Source organism: Xenopus tropicalis, chromosome 1 (assembly GCF_000004195.4).
Source record: "Xenopus tropicalis strain Nigerian chromosome 1, UCB_Xtro_10.0, whole genome shotgun sequence".
Lineage (NCBI taxonomy): Eukaryota > Metazoa > Chordata > Amphibia > Anura > Pipidae > Xenopus > Xenopus tropicalis.
Genome location: NC_030677.2, coordinates 214,816,083 through 214,838,555, shown reverse-complemented (window position 1 = coordinate 214,838,555; position 22,473 = coordinate 214,816,083). Strand labels below are relative to the sequence as shown.

Below are 22,473 nucleotides of genomic sequence, written 5' to 3'. Positions count from 1 at the left end.
ATAATGATGTGGGTCAGTACATTGTGCTGGGGAATAACCCAGTTGATATACATAAGGATATAATGATGTGGGTCAGTACATTGTGCTGGGAAATAGCCCAGTTGATATACAGTAAGGATATAATGATGTGGGTCAGTACATTGTGCTGGGAAATAACCCAGTTGATATACAGTAAGGATATAATGATTTGGGTCAGTACATTGTGCTGGGAAATAACCCAGTTGATATACAGTAAGGATATAATGATTTGGGTCAGTACATTGTGCTGGGAAATAACCCAGTTGATATACAGTAAGGATATAATGATTTGGGTCAGTACATTGTGCTGGGAAATAACCCAGTTGATATACAGTAAGGATATAATGATTTGGGTCAGTACATTGTGCTGGGAAATAACCCAGTTGATATACAGTAAGGATATGATGATGTGGGTCAGTACATTGTGCTGGGGAATAACCCAGTTGATATACAGTAAGGATATAATGATGTGGGTCAGTACATTGTGCTGGGAAATAACCCAGTTGATATACAGTAAGGATATAATGATGTGGGTCAGTACATTGTGCTGGGGAATAACCCAGTTGATATACAGTAAGGATATAATGATGTGGGTCAGTACATTGTGCTGGGAAATAACCCAGTTGATATACAGTAAGGATATAATGATGTGGGTCAGTACATTGTGCTGGGAAATAACCCAGTTGATATACAGTAAGGATATAATGATTTGGGTCAGTACATTGTGCTGGGGAATAACCCAGTTGATATACATTAAGGATATGATGATGTGGGTCAGTACATTGTGCTGGGAAATAGCCCAGTTGATATACAGTAAGGATATAATGATTTGGGTCAGTACATTGTGCTGGGGAATAACCCAGTTGATATACAGTAAGGATATAATGATGTGGGTCAGTACATTGTGCTGGGGAATAACCCAGTTGATATACAGTAAGGATATAATGATTTGGGTCAGTACATTGTGCTGGGAAATAACCCAGTTGATATACAGTAAGGATATAATGATTTGGGTCAGTACATTGTGCTGGGGAATAACCCAGTTGATATTCAGTAAGGATATAATGATTTGGGTCAGTACATTGTGCTGGGGAATAACCCAGTTGATATACAGTAAGGATATAATGATGTGGGTCAGTACATTGTGCTGGGGAATAACCCAGTTGATATACAGTAAGGATATAATGATTTGGGTCAGTACATTGTGCTGGGAAATAACCCAGTTGATATACAGTAAGGATATAATGATTTGGGTCAGTACATTGTGCTGGGGAATAACCCAGTTGATATTCAGTAAGGATATAATGATTTGGGTCAGTACATTGTGCTGGGGAATAACCCAGTTGATATACAGTAAGGATATAATGATTTGGGTCAGTACATTGTGCTGGGGAATAACCCAGTTGATATACAGTAAGGATATAATGATTTGGGTCAGTACATTGTGCTGGGGTATAACCCAGTTGATATACAGTAAGGATATAATGATTTGGGTCAGTACATTGTGCTGGGGAATAACCCAGTTGATATACAGTAAGGATATAATGATTTGGGTCAGTACATTGTGCTGGGAATAACCCAGTTGATATACAGTAAGGATATAATGATGTGGGTCAGTACATTGTGCTGGGAAATAACCCAGTTGATATACAGTAAGGATATAATGATGTGGGTCAGTACATTGTGCTGGGAAATAACCCAGTTGATATACAGTAAGGATATAATGATTTGGGTCAGTACATTGTGCTGGGGAATAACCCAGTTGATATACATTAAGGATATGATGATGTGGGTCAGTACATTGTGCTGGGAAATAGCCCAGTTGATATACAGTAAGGATATAATGATTTGGGTCAGTACATTGTGCTGGGAAATAACCCAGTTGATATACAGTAAGGATATAATGATGTGGGTCAGTACATTGTGCTGGGAAATAACCCAGTTGATATACAGTAAGGATATAATGATTTGGGTCAGTACATTGTGCTGGGAAATAACCCAGTTGATATACAGTAAGGATATAATGATGTGGGTCAGTACATTGTGCTGGGGAATAACCCAGTTGATATACATAAGGATATAATGATGTGGGTCAGTACATTGTGCTGGGAAATAGCCCAGTTGATATACAGTAAGGATATAATGATGTGGGTCAGTACATTGTGCTGGGAAATAACCCAGTTGATATACAGTAAGGATATAATGATTTGGGTCAGTACATTGTGCTGGGAAATAACCCAGTTGATATACAGTAAGGATATAATGATTTGGGTCAGTACATTGTGCTGGGAAATAACCCAGTTGATATACAGTAAGGATATAATGATTTGGGTCAGTACATTGTGCTGGGAAATAACCCAGTTGATATACAGTAAGGATATAATGATTTGGGTCAGTACATTGTGCTGGGAAATAACCCAGTTGATATACAGTAAGGATATGATGATGTGGGTCAGTACATTGTGCTGGGGAATAACCCAGTTGATATACAGTAAGGATATAATGATGTGGGTCAGTACATTGTGCTGGGAAATAACCCAGTTGATATACAGTAAGGATATAATGATGTGGGTCAGTACATTGTGCTGGGGAATAACCCAGTTGATATACAGTAAGGATATAATGATGTGGGTCAGTACATTGTGCTGGGAAATAACCCAGTTGATATACAGTAAGGATATAATGATGTGGGTCAGTACATTGTGCTGGGAAATAACCCAGTTGATATACAGTAAGGATATAATGATTTGGGTCAGTACATTGTGCTGGGGAATAACCCAGTTGATATACATTAAGGATATGATGATGTGGGTCAGTACATTGTGCTGGGAAATAGCCCAGTTGATATACAGTAAGGATATAATGATTTGGGTCAGTACATTGTGCTGGGGAATAACCCAGTTGATATACAGTAAGGATATAATGATGTGGGTCAGTACATTGTGCTGGGGAATAACCCAGTTGATATACAGTAAGGATATAATGATTTGGGTCAGTACATTGTGCTGGGAAATAACCCAGTTGATATACAGTAAGGATATAATGATTTGGGTCAGTACATTGTGCTGGGGAATAACCCAGTTGATATTCAGTAAGGATATAATGATTTGGGTCAGTACATTGTGCTGGGGAATAACCCAGTTGATATACAGTAAGGATATAATGATGTGGGTCAGTACATTGTGCTGGGGAATAACCCAGTTGATATACAGTAAGGATATAATGATTTGGGTCAGTACATTGTGCTGGGAAATAACCCAGTTGATATACAGTAAGGATATAATGATTTGGGTCAGTACATTGTGCTGGGGAATAACCCAGTTGATATTCAGTAAGGATATAATGATTTGGGTCAGTACATTGTGCTGGGGAATAACCCAGTTGATATACAGTAAGGATATAATGATTTGGGTCAGTACATTGTGCTGGGGAATAACCCAGTTGATATACAGTAAGGATATAATGATTTGGGTCAGTACATTGTGCTGGGGTATAACCCAGTTGATATACAGTAAGGATATAATGATTTGGGTCAGTACATTGTGCTGGGGAATAACCCAGTTGATATACAGTAAGGATATAATGATTTGGGTCAGTACATTGTGCTGGGGAATAACCCAGTTGATATACAGTAAGGATATAATGATTTGGGTCAGTACATTGTGCTGGGAAATAACCCAGTTGATATACAGTAAGGATATAATGATTTGGGTCAGTACATTGTGCTGGGGAATAACCCAGTTGATATACAGTAAGGATATAATGATTTGGGTCAGTACATTGTGCTGGGAAATAACCCAGTTGATATACAGTAAGGATATAATGATTTGGGTCAGTACATTGTGCTGGAGAATAACCCAGTTGATATACAGTAAGGATATAATGATTTGGGTCAGTACATTGTGCTGGGGAATAACCCAGTTGATATACAGTAAGGATATAATGATTTGGGTCAGTACATTGTGCTGGGAAATAACCCAGTTGATATACAGTAAGGATATAATGATTTGGGTCAGTACATTGTGCTGGGGAATAACCCAGTTGATATACAGTAAGGATATAATGATTTGGGTCAGTACATTGTGCTGGGAAATAACCCAGTAGATATACAGTAAGGATATAATGATTTGGGTCAGTACATTGTGCTGGGGGAAATAACCCAGTAGATATACAGTAAGGATATAATGATTTGGGTCAGTACATTGTGCTGGGAAATAACCCAGTAGATATACAGTAAGGATATAATGATTTGGGTCAGTACATTGTGCTGGGAAATAACCCAGTTGATATCATAGGCGGAGGGTGACTTTTTTGTTTGGGGAGGCTAAAGATGGCCCATACACAGACTGACCTACAGCTAATGTGACACTTAGTGGATTCGCTGCTGGTGTAAAAAGTTAACCTCCCAACTACCCCTTGCCGTTCCCACTGACTCCCAGGGATACTGTACAAAAGTGCGGGGGGGGGGGCTTTTTTTTTACCCTAAAATGTTTAGGATGTAAAAGTATTCATACGTGCACTTCTGTTAGGGGATCTGCAAACATTTGTGTTTGGGATCAGTTAGCTTAAAGGGCTAGTTCGCATTCAAATTCACTTTTATTTTTAATGGTTTTTCAGTTATTTAGCTTTTTGTTCAGCAGCTCTCCATTTGGTATTTCAGCAGCTATCTGGTTGCTAGGGTCTTATTTACCCTAGCAACCAGGTAGTGGTTTAAACAAGAGATGGGAATATGAATAGTTAAGGGGCCTACTTGGAAAAATAAGTAATACAAAATTATAATAATAATAAAATTGTAGCCTCACAGAGCAATATTTTTTGGCCCCATTTGAAATCTGTATAGAGGCAGAAGAGAAAGGCAAATTATTCAAAAAAAATAATTAGGAAGACCAATTGCAAAGTTGCTAGGAATAGGCCATTTTATAACATACTAAAGGTTAACTTAAAAGTGAACCACCCCTTTAGGTGTGCTTATGTTAGTTTTATAGCAAGAAAGGCAGTGGGTACTGACTCCCCATTATATACAGTGAGACGCAGTCCGTATTTACAAACCCAGCACATTATATACAGTGAGACGCAGTCCTTATTTACAAACCCAGCACATTATATACAGTGAGACGCAGTCCATATTTACAAACCCAGCACATTATATACAGTGAGACGCAGTCCGTATTTACAAACCCAGCACATTATATACAGTGAGAGGCAGTGGGTACAGATGGCAGATATTCAGGCCCTGGCACTATGACACTGGCACTGATACACAACATTGGCCCCACTGTAACTTACTATAAATGAACAAAACAATGACAAAAAAAAAAATAGTAAGTGCAAAAAACAACAACACATATATAAACACACAATGAGCTTTTTCAGAGGGAAAGAGTTAACTTACCCTCCATCTGTTAGGGTAGGGGATAGATTATAAATTATTATAAATGTCAGGTGGTCAGGCAAAAAACAATTTAATGTCAGCTAGTGATTCTTTAGAACTGTATAGTACCTGTGTATAGTGCCTGGGTATAGTACCTGGGTATAGTACCTGGGTATAGTGCCTGGGTATAGTACCTGGGTATAGTGCCTGTGTATAGTGCCTGTGTATAGTGCCTGTGTATAGTGCCTGGGTATAGTGCCTGGGTATAGTGCCTGGGTATAGTGCCTGTGTATAGTGCCTGTGTATAGTGCCTGGGTATAGTGCCTGGGTATAGTGCCTGGGTATAGTGCCTGGGTATAGTACCTGGGTATAGTGCCTGTGTATAGTGCCTGTGTATAGTGCCTGGGTATAGTGCCTGGGTATAGTGCCTGGGTATAGTGCCTGGGTATAGTGCCTGTGTATAGTGCCTGGGTATAGTACCTGTGTATAGTGCCTGGGTATAGTGCCTGTGTATAGTGCCTGGGTATAGTGCCTGTGTATAGTACCTGTGTATAGTACCTGGGTATAGTACCTGTGTATAGTGCCTGTGTATAGTACCTGTGTATAGTGCCTGTGTATAGTGCCTGTGTATAGTGCCTGTGTATAGTGCCTGTGTATAGTACCTGTGTATAGTACCTGTGTATAGTGCCTGTGTATAGTGCCTGTGTATAGTGCCTGTGTATAGTGCCTGGGTATAGTACCTGTGTATAGTGCCTGTGTATAGTACCTGTGTATAGTGCCTGTGTATAGTACCTGTGTATAGTGCCTGTGTATAGTGCCTGTGTATAGTACCTGTGTATAGTACCTGTGTATAGTGCCTGTGTATAGTACCTGTGTATAGTGCCTGTGTATAGTGCCTGGGTATAGTACCTGTGTATAGTGCCTGTGTATAGTACCTGGGTATAGTGCCTGGGTATAGTGCCTGGGTATAGTACCTGGGTATAGTGCCTGGGTATAGTGCCTGTGTATAGTACCTGGGTATAGTGCCTGGGTATAGTGCCTGTGTATAGTGCCTGTGTATAGTGCCTGGGTATAGTGCCTGGGTATAGTGCCTGTGTATAGTGCCTGTGTATAGTACCTGGGTATAGTGCCTGGGTATAGTGCCTGGGTATAGTACCTGGGTATAGTGCCTGTGTATAGTACCTGGGTATAGTGCCTGGGTATAGTACCTGGGTATAGTACCTGGGTATAGTGCCTGTGTATAGTACCTGGGTATAGTACCTGGGTATAGTGCCTGGGTATAGTACCTGGGTATAGTGCCTGTGTATAGTACCTGGGTATAGTGCCTGGGTATAGTGCCTGTGTATAGTACCTGGGTATAGTGCCTGGGTATAGTACCTGGGTATAGTGCCTGGGTATAGTACCTGGGTATAGTGCCTGTGTATAGTACCTGGGTATAGTGCCTGTGTATAGTACCTGTGTATAGTGCCTGTGTATAGTGCCTGGGTATAGTGCCTGGGTATAGTGCCTGGGTATAGTGCCTGGGTATAGTGCCTGTGTATAGTGCCTGTGTATAGTACCTGTGTATAGTACCTGTGTATAGTACCTGTGTATAGTGCCTGTGTATAGTGCCTGTGTATAGTGCCTGTGTATAGTGCCTGGGTATAGTGCCTGTGTATAGTGCCTGGGTATAGTACCTGGGTATAGTACCTGTGTATAGTGGCCTGTGTATAGTGCCTGGGTATAGTACCTGGGTATAGTGCCTGGGTATAGTGCCTGGGTATAGTACCTGGGTATAGTGCCTGGGTATAGTACCTGGGTATAGTGCCTGTGTATAGTGCCTGGGTATAGTACCTGGGTATAGTGCCTGGGTATAGTACCTGGGTATAGTGCCTGGGTATAGTGCCTGGGTATAGTACCTGGGTATAGTGCCTGGGTATAGTGCCTGGGTATAGTGCCTGGGTATAGTACCTGTGTATAGTGCCTGTGTATAGTGCCTGGGTATAGTACCTGGGTATAGTGCCTGGGTATAGTGCCTGGGTATAGTACCTGGGTATAGTGCCTGGGTATAGTACCTGGGTATAGTGCCTGTGTATAGTACCTGGGTATAGTGCCTGTGTATAGTACCTGTGTATAGTGCCTGTGTATAGTGCCTGGGTATAGTACCTGGGTATAGTGCCTGGGTATAGTGCCTGGGTATAGTACCTGTGTATAGTGCCTGGGTATAGTGCCTGTGTATAGTGCCTGGGTATAGTGCCTGTGTATAGTACCTGGGTATAGTACCTGGGTATAGTGCCTGGGTATAGTGCCTGTGTATAGTACCTGGGTATAGTACCTGGGTATAGTGCCTGGGTATAGTGCCTGTGTATAGTGCCTGGGTATAGTACCTGTGTATAGTACCTGTGTATAGTGCCTGGGTATAGTGCCTGGGTATAGTGCCTGTGTATAGTACCTGGGTATAGTACCTGGGTATAGTACCTGGGTATAGTACCTGGGTATAGTACCTGTGTATAGTGCCTGTGTATAGTACCTGTGTATAGTACCTGGGTATAGTGCCTGGGTATAGTGCCTGGGTATAGTACCTGGGTATAGTGCCTGGGTATAGTGCCTGTGTATAGTACCTGGGTATAGTGCCTGGGTATAGTGCCTGTGTATAGTGCCTGGGTATAGTGCCTGGGTATAGTGCCTGGGTATAGTGCCTGTGTATAGTACCTGGGTATAGTACCTGGGTATAGTGCCTGGGTATAGTGCCTGGGTATAGTACCTGGGTATAGTGCCTGTGTATAGTACCTGGGTATAGTGCCTGGGTATAGTACCTGGGTATAGTACCTGGGTATAGTGCCTGTGTATAGTACCTGGGTATAGTACCTGGGTATAGTGCCTGGGTATAGTACCTGGGTATAGTGCCTGTGTATAGTACCTGGGTATAGTGCCTGGGTATAGTGCCTGTGTATAGTACCTGGGTATAGTGCCTGGGTATAGTACCTGGGTATAGTGCCTGGGTATAGTACCTGGGTATAGTGCCTGTGTATAGTACCTGGGTATAGTGCCTGTGTATAGTACCTGTGTATAGTGCCTGTGTATAGTGCCTGGGTATAGTGCCTGGGTATAGTGCCTGGGTATAGTGCCTGGGTATAGTGCCTGTGTATAGTGCCTGTGTATAGTACCTGTGTATAGTACCTGTGTATAGTACCTGTGTATAGTGCCTGTGTATAGTGCCTGTGTATAGTGCCTGTGTATAGTGCCTGGGTATAGTGCCTGTGTATAGTGCCTGGGTATAGTACCTGGGTATAGTACCTGTGTATAGTGCCTGTGTATAGTGCCTGGGTATAGTACCTGGGTATAGTGCCTGGGTATAGTGCCTGGGTATAGTACCTGGGTATAGTGCCTGGGTATAGTACCTGGGTATAGTGCCTGTGTATAGTGCCTGGGTATAGTACCTGGGTATAGTGCCTGGGTATAGTACCTGGGTATAGTGCCTGGGTATAGTGCCTGGGTATAGTACCTGGGTATAGTGCCTGGGTATAGTGCCTGGGTATAGTGCCTGGGTATAGTACCTGTGTATAGTGCCTGTGTATAGTGCCTGGGTATAGTACCTGGGTATAGTGCCTGGGTATAGTGCCTGGGTATAGTACCTGGGTATAGTGCCTGGGTATAGTACCTGGGTATAGTGCCTGTGTATAGTACCTGGGTATAGTGCCTGTGTATAGTACCTGTGTATAGTGCCTGTGTATAGTGCCTGGGTATAGTACCTGGGTATAGTGCCTGGGTATAGTGCCTGGGTATAGTACCTGTGTATAGTGCCTGGGTATAGTGCCTGTGTATAGTGCCTGGGTATAGTGCCTGTGTATAGTACCTGGGTATAGTACCTGGGTATAGTGCCTGGGTATAGTGCCTGTGTATAGTACCTGGGTATAGTACCTGGGTATAGTGCCTGGGTATAGTGCCTGTGTATAGTGCCTGGGTATAGTACCTGTGTATAGTACCTGTGTATAGTGCCTGGGTATAGTGCCTGGGTATAGTGCCTGTGTATAGTACCTGGGTATAGTACCTGGGTATAGTACCTGGGTATAGTACCTGGGTATAGTACCTGTGTATAGTGCCTGTGTATAGTACCTGGGTATAGTACCTGGGTATAGTACCTGGGTATAGTACCTGTGGGATGAAAACTGCAGCAAAAGTTGAGAGTTGGTTCTTAAGTAAAGTTACAGCTGCAGATTCTTCTTTTCAGTCTTCTTTTTTTTTTACACTGCTTCCAGTTTGCAAAATCTCCCGATCCCTGTGTGCATCTGTGCTCTGATTGGTCAATTTTACTGTCTGTCAAGAAAGCTGTGCTCTGATTGGAGAATCCACAAGAAGAAAGATCCAATCGGAGCACAGCAAAATGGGCTTGCAGGAACCTATTTCCAGGACAGTGCAAAAACGGAGTAAGGTTTTTTTTTTTTGTTTTGTTTTTTTTTAATGTGCCAAGCAGGTTTGGGGAGGCTTAGCCTGCCCTAGCCTTATGGAAAATCCGCCTATGGTTGATATACAGTAAGGATATAATGATTTGGGTCAGTACATTGTGCTGGGAAATAACCCAGTTGATATACAGTAAGGATATAATGATTTGTGTCAGTACATTGTGCTGGGAAATAACCCAGTTGATATACAGTAAGGATATAATGATTTGGGTCAGTACATTGTGCTGGGGAATAACCCAGTTGATATACAGTAAGGATATAATGATTTGGGTCAGTACATTGTGCTGGGGAATAACCCAGTTGATATACAGTAAGGATATAATGATTTGGGTCAGTACATTGTGCTGGGAAATAACCCAGTTGATATACAGTAAGGATATAATGATTTGGGTCAGTACATTGTGCTGGGGAATAACCCAGTTGATATACAGTAAGGATATAATGATTTGGGTCAGTACATTGTGCTGGGGAATAACCCAGTTGATATACAGTAAGGATATAATGATTTGGGTCAGTACTCACCAATACAGGGGAGCGACACATCCCAGTTACTGCGGGTACCATTCTTCTCAGTTTTCTTACATCTGATTATCTGAGACACAGACTGATACCCGGGGGCACAGGTCACCGTCACCTCTTCTCCCCGGTTATAATAATCTCTGTTTGGTTCTCTCTGGTTGGAAACACTTTCTATTCCTGGTGCTGTCGGCTTTGCACATTGTGCTGGGAAAGGAACAGAATAGAAAGGAATAAGGGAGATTTCCGTGACGTGTAGGAAGTGCTGAATGGAAAATGAAAGTAAGTGACAGCCCGAGGCACAGAGGGGGGGGGCAATATATAACTGACAGCTCAGAATGCCTTTATAACAGGTATAAATGTTTTAATAAAAAAACAATTTGGGTTTCATGTTTCATTTACAAAAGACTGTTATTATACAGCTCTATATGCCTGAGGGGCAGGTCCCTATAAAGCAGCCGTTACGCTTTTAGTTTATAAATATAAATACATTGTGAGTGACCTTCATATGTTTGGTTCTGTAGTTCTCTGTATAACTACCAGGGAAGCAGGAGGGGCACCAGGGCCTGCCCCCCTTCCCATAGCCCCCCCCCCCGGCCCCCAAGCATTTGCAGGTACCAACTTGCATGTTCCAGGTGGGGGGCAGGTTGGGGGGTGCAGACGTTGCCCCCAGGCCTGACATGTAGTTACATCACTGCTTCTGGTTTATCAGCCTCACAGTCAGTCTGCTGTTTGGTTGCCGGGATAAGTGACCCCAGCAACCAGATAGTATGTTCAGTCATTGGCTTCCAGAATGAGCAGGACTAAAGCTTATGTCACAATTACCCCAATACCCTCACATGGGAATGAATTGCATCAGCCTAATGGCAAACACTTGTGAGGGGCAGAAAGATGCCAGACAGGCAGGGCAGAGAGTGTTGGGCTTTGGCTGAAGAACTTCCCATGAACACTGACTGTAACGCAAACCCAATAGTAACTGCCCCACGTGGCTCAAATGGCACCAGCAATCCTCAATGTTACTGAGTTAGTGGCCCCCCATCAGCATTAGTGGCCCCCGCATCAGCATTAGTGGCCCCCGCATCAGCATTAGTGGCCCCCGCATCAGCATTAGTGGCCCCCGCATCAGCAATAACTGAACATACATAATAAATAATGAAGACCAATTGAAATGTTTCTTACAATAAGTCCATCATATAAAATTCCTAAAGGCCAATCCAAATCCAAATGCATTGAATATATATTATACATACTGTGAATCCGTGACTTAAATATTTGTGCAGAATTACATGTGTAATATAACATTAATATATACACTATGTACCATTAATATATACACTATGTACCATTAATATATACGCTATGTAACAATATATTCACTATGTAACATTAATATATACACTATGTACCATTAATATATACACTATGTACCATTGATATATACACTATGTACCATTGATATATACACTATGTACTATTAATATATACACTATGTAACATTAATATATACACTATGTACCATTAATATATACACTATGTACCATTGATATATACACTATGTACTATTGATATATACACTATGTAACATTAATATATACACTATGTACCATTAATATATACGCTATGTACCATTAATATATACGCTATGTACCATTAATATATACGCTATGTACCATTGATATATACACTATGTACCATTAATATATACGCTATGTACCATTAATATATACGCTATGTAACATTAATATATACGCTATGTAGCATTAATATATACGCTATGTACCATTGATACATACGCTATGTACCATTAATATATACGCTATGTACCATTAATATATACGCTATGTAACATTAATATATACGCTATGTACCATTAATATATACGCTATGTAGCATTAATATATACACTATGTACCATTAATATATACACTATGTACCATTAATATATACGCTATGTAACATTAATATATACGCTATGTACCATTAATATATACGCTATGTACCATTAATATATACGCTATGTAGCATTAATATATACACTATGTACCATTAATATATACGCTATGTAACATTAATATATACGCTATGTACCATTAATATATACGCTATGTACCATTAATATATACGCTATGTACCATTAATATATACACTATGTACCATTAATATATACACTATGTAGCATTAATATATACACTATGTACCATTAATATATACGCTATGTACCATTAATATATACACTATGTAGCATTAATATACACACTATGTACCATTAAAATATACACTTTGTACCATTAATATATACGCTATGTAACATTAATATATACGCTATGTACCATTAATATATACGCTATGTACCATTAATATATACACTATGTAGCATTAATATATACACTATGTACCATTAATATATACACTATGTAGCATTAATATATACACTATGTACCATTAATATATACACTATGTACCATTAATATATACACTATGTAACATTAATATATACGCTATGTACCATTAAAATATACACTGTGTATATAGGCACACCTACCTTAGAACCAAATATTTTTTAAAATCAATTTATTATTTGGACAATTTAAAACAAGTTTAAAACAAAAGAAAAAGTAGGAAAATTAAAATGGCATGAAACCTTAGTACCTAACAGTTTTATTTACCCTCTCACTGGGCTGGGTCAGTACTTATTATACCCAAGTAACAGTTATTGAGTTTGTTGCTAATCATGTTTCCAAACTGTCACATTCAGATGTAACCAACTCCCTTTAACTATTTAACTTCCAAATAGATTTCTGTTTATTTGAACATATATGAACGTTCCCACTTATATTCCCATTTTAGACCCTCATTTATATATTTACGCCATTAACTCTTCACGTGAGGGACATATGGTTCCCCAGAATAAGAAGAGACAAATGGGCAAATATGCCACGTGATTGAGTTCTACCTTCCCCATCCCCTTGGGGTGAATCCGTTTATTTACATCCCATACATTATTATATTCAAGCCTGCTATCTGCAATACTGTTTCATCTACACAGCACCTCGTTATCACTGATTATAGGAATATAGCCATACTGAGCGCCCAATCAGGTATCTCAACCATTGGTTCGTTGAAACCGGTTTGGGTATAATGGGGAATGGAGATATAAACAGAATGGTAAGTATGCGGCGCAGCTGTATATTTATTTTCATATGAATGTGACCAACTCTGGCTGTAGGACCCTCACATCCATCCCTTTAATGGGGTCTTACGCCTTTATAATGGGTGTTGGTCTGGGGGATATAAATGGGGGGGGGGATCGAGCCTGTGAGACCAAATCCGGCTCAGACAAAACACTCCCATTGGCTCCAATGCATTTGGGAAATTTAGGTGAACTTTTGCCGTTTCATGATTTTTTTCATGGATTAGCAAATTGTTGGGTGAAATGGGGCAGTTTTGGTCATTACTATATTAACAGGGACCCCAGAATTCCTCTTGATGTTTTCATGTAGTGTATATTCCCATCTGTTGTACAGCGCTGTGGAATATGTTGCTACTGTATAAATATGTATTAATAATAATAATAATAATAATAGTATAAGGCATTACCTGTCCCCAGGAATCCCAGAATAAGGGAAGGGGATTTACCCCCAGGGAGGTGAGTAATTAGCTGGGGGGAGTAATTAGCTGGGGGGGAGTAATTAGCTGGGGGGGAGTAATTAGCTGGGGGGGAGTTATTAGCTGGGGGGAGTAATTAGCTGGGGGGGAGTAATTAGCTGGGGGGGAGTAATTAGCTGGGGGGGAGTAATTAGCTGGGGGGAATAATTAGCTGGGGGGGAGTAATTAGCTGGGGGGAGTAATTAGCTGGGGGGAGTTATTAGCTGGGGGGGAGTAATTAGCTGGGGGGGAGTAATTAGCTGGGGGGAGTAATTAGCTGGGGGTGAGTAATTAGCTGGGGGGGAGTAATTAGCTGGGGGGAATAATTAGCTGGGGGGGAGTAATTAGCTGGGGGGGAGTAATTAGCTGGGGGGGAGTAATTAGCTGGGGGGGAGTTATTAGCTGGGGGGGAGTAATTAGCTGGGGGGGAGTAATTAGCTGGGGGTGAGTAATTAGCTGGGGGTGAGTAATTAGCTGGGGGTGAGTAATTAGCTGGGGGGGAGTAATTAGCTGGGGGGAATAATTAGCTGGGGGGGAGTAATTAGCTGGGGGGGAGTAATTAGCTGGGGGGGGAGTTATTAGCTGGTTGGGGAGTACTTAGCTGGGGGGAGTACTTAGCTGGGGGGGAGTAATTAGCTGGGGGTGAGTACTTAGCTGGGGGGGAGTACTTAGCTGGGGGGAGTACTTAGCTGGGGGGAGTAATTAGCTGGGGGGTGAGTAATTAGCTGGGGGGAGTACTTAGCTGGGGGTGAGTACTTAGCTGGGGGTGAGTAATTAGCTGGGGGGGAGTAATTAGCTGGGGGGGAGTAATTAGCTGGGGGGGAGTTATTACCTGTGCAGGGAACAGGATTATCCCATGTGGCGCTCCCCCCATTCCCCATACACCTTATTGCCACATCTGTAGGGTAATACCCCCCATACACCTTATTGCCACATCTGTAGGGTAATACCCCCCCATACACCTTATTGCCACATCTGTAGGGTAATACCCCCCCATACACCTTATTGCCACATCTGTAGGGTAATACCCCCCCATACACCTTATTGCCACATCTGTAGGGTAATACCCCCCCATACACCTTATTGCCACATCTGTAGGGTAATACCCCCCCATACACCTTATTGCCACATCTGTAGGGTAATACCCCCCCATACACCTTATTGCCACATCTGTAGGGTAATACCCCCCCATACACCTTATTGTCACATCTGTAGGGTAATACCCCCCCATACACCTTATTGTCACATATGTAGGGTAATACCCCCCATACACCTTATTGTCACATCTGTAGGGTAATACCCCCCATACACCTTATTGTCACATCTGTAGGGTAATACCCCCCATACACCTTATTGCCACATCTGTAGGGTAATACCCCCCCATACACCTTATTGCCACATCTGTAGGGTAATACCCCCCCATACACCGCACTCTCACTGGTTCCCCTGGGCCATAAGATTCCTTGTCTCCCCCAATCAGGTTTATTCCTTTCAGCGCTGACAGGTAACACTGGGCTGGAATAAGAACAAGGTACAGGGAGTTATTATAATCACACAGGTTATTAGTGACACATTTCCGCTCATTCCTTATCATACAACACTGGGGGTACCTGCCATGTATCCAGGGGAGGCTGAATTATACCAGTAATATATACACAATCTGAGCCTGTGGATTGGCTGATTCTCAGCCCCATCTGGCACTTATAATTGGTTGCTATGGGTTAGTGCTAGGGTTGCCACCTGTCCAGTTTTGACCCCCACAGGTCAGTTGAGCTAAAACCTTGTGTTTACAAATACTAGCAAATCCTCGCTGGCCTTGCAAGAGAGAGTGATGTCCGGGTTGATCTGCAACCTGCGGAACCCATGGGTTTACCCTTAGATCAGGTGGGTTAGGGTTGAAATTTGGGGGACCATTGTGGGTTTGGGTTGGGCGCAGGTCCTACAATAGCAACATCATGTGGGTCAGGGTTGGGTGCAGGTCCTACAGTGGCAACATCATGTGGGTCAGGGTTGGGTGCAGGTCCTACAGTGGCAACATCATGTGGGTCAAGGTTGGGTGCAGGTCCTACAATGACAACTTCATGTGGGTCAGGGTTGGGTGCGGGTCCTACAGTGGCAACATCATGTGTGTCAGGGTTGGGTGCAGGTCCTACAGTGGCAACATCATGTGGGTCAGGGTTGGGTGCGGGTCCTACAATGACAACTTCATGTGGGTCAGGGTTGGGTGCGGGTCCTACAGTGACATCTCCTCCTGTGTCCCACCCTGTTCCTTGCGGGTTCCCTGTTTGTTCCGTCTCATTTTCCTCGGCTCCAGGGCTCCCAGGTTGGGTTCCAGGTGCCAAACCTTCCCCACAACAAATAAAACATAACATTTAGTGCGTGTATTCCCATTTAAGTCCCTAATTACAAGCCAGCCCTGTTCTCTCAGTGGCCCCATTGGATTCTTACAGCAGCACTTACTGTATCAGACTTTCCCCACTCTGGGAAGTGGCCCCATATCATTTGCTTGGTGGAGCTGTAGGCTGGTACCTAAGGAAGCCCCTATGGCCTTGTGCTCCTAACCCGCCGTAGCTGGTTCTCAGTCTTACTATCATCTTTCCCAGGCTTGGGCTACTCCAGGGGTCTCAGACCATATGGGCCACCCTTCACTTGGCACTACTAGCCCAGGTTTAGGATTAGAATCTCCCTTCTTCACTGAGAGGTTTCATAAGAAAGATGGTGACTTGACTCCTCCCTTTTATACACACTAGGGAGTCACCTGGGATTAGTGGCCGGTCACTATCACCTTTTTACGAAAAGGAAACAGCCCTTGCAGGAAGATTCTTCTTAGGGAAACCAACATGGGCCTCGGGCGGTACCTTGGCCACTCTGCCCAAGTGATTCATGTTTTTCCACAGCCCCTCCCACTTTAAAGGGTGTGACACATGGACAACTGGCCAAACCAATCCCAACAGGGGCTTTCATCATCCAAACAACTCAACTCATTGAATAAAACTCAATAATACCCCAATAATCAGACCCAGTAGGTTCCTAGTGAGACAGTGACTAGGGGTCTGTATGTGGGAGGAGTCACAGAATGAAATCTGAAGTACTGACATCAAATCCCATTCATATAGAATATTTGTACAGTTCTCTAATAGAGAGGACCACTCCTTGTTCCGTGTGAGATCCCCTGTTGACCTGCCATTTTTTTATTGGCTGTTTGGCTCCTATTTTTGTCTCCTCTTGTTGATGGGGAGTTTCCCCCTGAACAAACCAAACATAACATTTAGCGAGTGGCTTTACATTCAGCAAGTTATTGGGCGAGTTGTTAATAACAAATAAACCTTATTCTCTTAGTGGCCCCATTGGGTTCTGATAGCAGCACTTCCTGTAACAGCTCCTCATTCTTCCCCCTGGGGTGTGACCCCCATATCACTTCCTGGTCCCACTGCCTTGTACCCCTGGAGCGCACTCACAATAACCCTAATTATACCCTGTGCCCCTGTCACTGTATAATTACTGTACAGTTTGTCATGTATTAATAAATGTTATTAATAATATCAAGGAACGAGGTATTAAAGGAGAGGGAAAGGTTAAAAAGAAGTAAGCTCTAACAGAAAAGTCTATGTAATTACACCAGTTTACTCTCACAGTCCTGTTGTTCTGAGTCCTCTGTGAAAATAAACCCCACATTTCTTTCCTTTTATTTGGTATACATGATCTTTTGTGTCAGACTTCCTGCTCTCAGAAAAATCCTTCAGGGCACGACACAAGTCTGCTAAGTTTGCTCCTCTATCCCCCTCCCTTCTCTTCCTCCTCTTTTTTCTTCTCTCCCCCTCCCTTCTCTTCCCCCTACTCCCTACTCCTCTCTCCCCCTCCCATCTCTGCTGTGTAATCTGAGCTGAGAGCTGTTCCAGGAGCAGGGTGCAGGCAGGGAAGTGAAGCTTTCTGCAGAAAAAATATAGTGTTGTAGCACTTTTGTGGCTAATCTATTGGCAGTAAAATACCTTGGTAGCTTTTCTTCCCCTTTAAATATACATTACAACCCCTAACCCCCTGCTATAGGCACATAGCAGCCAATGGGGGGGGGTATCACTTTACAAACAGACAGAAATGCACAGATATTCACCCCACTGTCAGGCCCTGGATAATGTACTCACCAAGTGTGAGCAAACTGCCGCCAAAGTAAATGAAAGAATGGGCGCCAGCAGGTTCTTTGTGGTAAACCAGAACTTAACTTGTTTATTGTCCCAGACACTGATCCCCAGGGTTATAGTCAGGGCCGCCATCAGGGGGGCACAGCGGGGACAGCTGTACCGGGCCCGGTCAATTTTTACTTTTAAAGGGGGCCCGGCGGTGCTACAGTTTTCTTAGTCGCTCGGGCCCCCTTTAATAAAATCCGGGCCCTGTCATTGGTTGGTTGCGCTCCCCGTGTATGGGTGATGTCATACGCACGGGGCGCAACCTTATAAAAGGGCCTGTCTCCATTTGCATGGAGACAGATGTGCGGAGGCCTCGCCGTGAAGGATCCGGAGATGCAGCCGAAGATGCCAGAGGAGCCACTGAAGCCATCGGAGAAGCCGAAGAGGACTGCTGCAGGTCGCCAATGTATTGGGGGGGCACTGCTGCTGGGCACCAATGTATTAGGGGGGCTGCAGGGCACACTGATCACCAATGTATTATGGGGGCACTGCTGCTGGGCACCAATGTATTGGGGGGGCTGCAGGGCACACTGATCACCAATGTATTAGGGGGGCTGCAGGGCACACTGATCACCAATGTATTATGGGGGCACTGCTGCTGGGTACCAATGTATTAGGGGGGGCTGCAGGGCACACTGATCACCAATGTATTAGGGGGGACTGCTGCTGGGCACCAATGTATTAGGGGGGCTGCAGGGCACACTGATCACCAAAGAATTATGGGGGCACTGCTGCTGGGCACCAATGTATTAGGGGGGGCTGCAGGGCACACTGATCACCAATGTATTAGGGGGGACTGCTGCTGGGCACCAATGTATTAGGGGGGCTGCAGGGCACACTGATCACCAAAGTATTATGGGGGCACTGCTGTTGGGCACCAATGTATTAGGGGGGCTGCTGGGCACACTGATCACCAAAGTATTATGGGGGCACTGCTGCTGGGCACCAATGTATTAGGGGGGCTGCAGGGCACACTGATCACCAATGTATTATGGGGGCACTGCTGCTGGGCACCAATGTATTAAGGGGGCTGAAGGGCACACTGATCACCAATGTATTATGGGGGCACTGCTGCTGGGCACCAATGTATTAGGGGGGGCTGCAGGGCACACTGATCACCAATGTATTATGGGGGCACTGCTGCTGGGCTGCTGGGTTTGTGTGTCCTTTCTACTGATGGGAGGGATCACTGGGGGGGGGCATTGGGGGGCAGGGCGTAGGAGGAGGAGGGCCCAGAAAATTTTGTTGTGAGGGGCCCCATGATTTCTGATGGCGGCCCTGGTTATAGTAATACTCACACAGAGGAGATATCACGCAATTGCACAGAAGGTGGAAACATATGGTATCCAACTGGTTTAGCCCCCTCAGCCGAGGGTGGGGAAGGTAAGGCCCACCAACCAGCATGGCCTCCCTGTGGAGAGTAGTCTGGCCCAATATCTGTATCCTCAGGGTGTCCCTTAGCAGCCAAGGGTCCCTCACAGCCGACTATGGATCAGGGATAGGAACTGACCTAATACCTGTGTTTAAACCGTGTCTTGCTCTAAGGCAACAGTGCCTGTAGGGAAGATACTTCCAGCTAATCTCTCCTGGTTGGAGCCAGAAACTGCTCTTTCTAACTAATCTCACTGTCTCACTTTCCTAGAAAGTGCTCTTATAAATTACCCTGATACTCACTATTCCTCATTCACAGGGTCCCTGCTCTCAAGCTTCTTCCAACACTATATTAGAGGTCAAAGGGAGTGGCTACATATAAACCAATAGGGCACATATGCTAATGGCACACTAGATACAGCCCAGTAACAGGAAGGAGGAAACTGTAGGGTTTAAAACCATAAGGGCATCTTAACCCTATGGGTCCCTACAATAAAATAAACAATAAAAAACATTAGATTTAAGAGTCATAAAGTCGCTTGTAATTTCTTACAAATAAGTTCCCTTTTATGAATATAAAGGAAGTTGTGTCTGAAGTGGGAAACACAAAGTACAATGAGGCTGAGCCCTGTACTGGGATATTCCTGCCCCGTCAGCACCCATTAGCACCCACCAGCACCCAATAGCACCCACCAGCACCCAATAGTACCCACCAGCACCCAATAGCACCCACCAGCACCCAATAGAACTGTATGTATCACAGCAATCATTGCACTGGTACACATCCCATAGTCATACTGTGACTCACACTCGGGGGGATACCCTGAGGCATAAGTGGGGTTCCCAGCTGGGGGCATTATGGGAGCAGGCCCCAAGGTTCCCTGAATAATGGGACCAATGAACAGGACAGAGATGAATCTGGAACTAAAAGGACATTGGTCCTGATAGAACTCCAACTCCTATTGGTTTGCAGAAAGCTTATTGTCTAGAACTTTTTCTTACATCTTATTGAGTAGGTCTTTGATAAATATCCCAACTAAGATATAATTACCCCTTATTGGGGCAGAACAGCCCTGTTGGGTTTATTTCATGGTTAAATGATTCCCTTTTCTCTGTAATAATAAAACAGTACCTGTACTTGATCCCAACTAAGATATAATTACCCCTTATTGGGGCAGAACAGCCCTATTGGGTTTATTTCATGGTTAAATGATTCCCTTTTCTCTGTAATAATAAAACAGTACCTGTACTTGATCCCAACTAAGATATAATTACCCCTTATTGGGGCAGAACAGCCCTATTGGGTTTATTTCATGGTTAAATGATTCCCTTTTCTCTGTAATAATAAAACAGTACCTGTACTTGATCCCAACTAAGATATAATTACCCCTTATTGGGGCAGAACAGCCCTATTGGGTTTATTTAATGGTTAAATGATTCCCTTTTCTCTGTAATAATAAAACAGTACCTGTACTTGATCCCAACTAAGATATAATTACCCCTTATTGGGGCAGAACAGCCCTATTGGGTTTATTTAATGGTTAAATGATTCCCTTTTCTCTGTAATAATAAAACAGTACCTGTACTTGATCCCAACTAAGATATAATTACCCCTTATTGGGGCAGAACAGCCCTATTGGGTTTATCTAATGTTTTTTTAGTAGGCTTAAGGTATGGAGATCCAAATTAAGGAAATATCTCTACTCTGGGAAAAACCCCAGGCCCAGAGCATTCTGGGTAAAAGGTCCCATACCTACATTACCAGTGACACTGCCAAGAATGAATGAATAAAACACCAATATAAGCTCTTACCTACTGAATGGCTCCCATCTCTGCTTTGTCCATCTTCTTCCTCCCCAAGCACCGCGAGGGCGAGAAGGAGCAAACAGCACAGACAAGATGGAGACATGGGTGCTACAGGTAGGTGCCCCCACTGGTGCCTCTTGTGCCCTCCTTGTTGCCCTATGTCTGTCTGTCTGTCTGTCCCTATCTGTCTCTATTTGTCTGTTTCTATGAAACCCTCCCCGGCTCAGCAGCTCCGAACTAACAGTGAGGTTTGGTGGTTTAGTGACTTACTCAAGGCTTCCTCTTTGTGAGGAAATAGAGACTTTATTCTTATTTTTAGCCATTCTCTCTGTGCCCCCCCCCCCCCCCAAAGCTGCATCACTGGGATTATATTCTTTGTTATTTGTCTTTGTGATGGAGCAGTTATCTCTGTGTGCACACAAAAATAAGCCCTCACCCCAAATCCCCCCTAACTGGCCTTCAGGCTGGGCCCCCTTAGCCCATAACAAGGTTACAGATATATAGAAACATTGGGGTAACAGTCACCCCGCTATAGTTCCAGGGGTACCCAGGGCACAAATAAGCACTCACCCCAAATCCCCCCTAACTGGCCTTCAGGCTGGGCCCCCTTAGCCCATAACAAGGTTACAGATATATAGAAACATTGGGGTAACAGTCACCCCACTATAGTTCCAGGGGTACCCAGAGCACAAATAAGCCCTCACCCCAAATCCCCCCCTAACTGGCCTTCAGGCTGGGCCCCCTTAGCCCATAACAAGGTTACAGATATATAGAAACATTGGGGTAACAGTCACCCCGCTATAGTTCCAGGGGTACCCAGGGCACAAATAAGCACTCACCCCAAATCCCCCCCTAACTGGCCTTCAGGCTGGGCCCCCTTAGCCCATAACAAGGTTACAAATATATAGAAACATTGGGGTAACAGTCACCCCGCTATAGTTCCAGGGGTACCCAGGGCACAAATAAGCACTCACCCCAAATCCCCCCCTAACTGGCCTTCAGGCTGGGCCCCCTTAGCCCATAACAAGGTTACAGATATATAGAAACATTGGGGTAACAGTCACCCCGCTATAGTTCCAGGGGTACCCAGGGCACAAATAAGCACTCACCCCAAATCCCC

The 22,473-nt window shown here is 43.7% G+C and overlaps 1 protein-coding gene across 3 annotated transcripts in view; it reads right to left on the bottom strand.

Annotated features, from left to right (window-relative positions):
- LOC116408244 (sushi domain-containing protein 1-like) overlaps positions 1-21,575 on the bottom strand; it is a 64,756-nt gene extending 43,181 nt beyond the window's left edge. For all 3 annotated transcript variants that reach the window (XM_031895018.1, XM_031895019.1, XM_031895020.1), the window contains exons 1-2: positions 21,360-21,575; positions 10,354-10,554 (exon numbers count right to left, since the gene is read on the bottom strand). In XM_031895018.1, coding sequence (XP_031750878.1) covers positions 10,354-10,554; positions 21,360-21,456 — 298 coding nt within the window. In that variant the 5' untranslated portion in view covers positions 21,457-21,575. The remainder of the gene's footprint in view (positions 1-10,353; positions 10,555-21,359) is intronic.
- Positions 21,576-22,473: the final 898 nt, after the last annotated feature.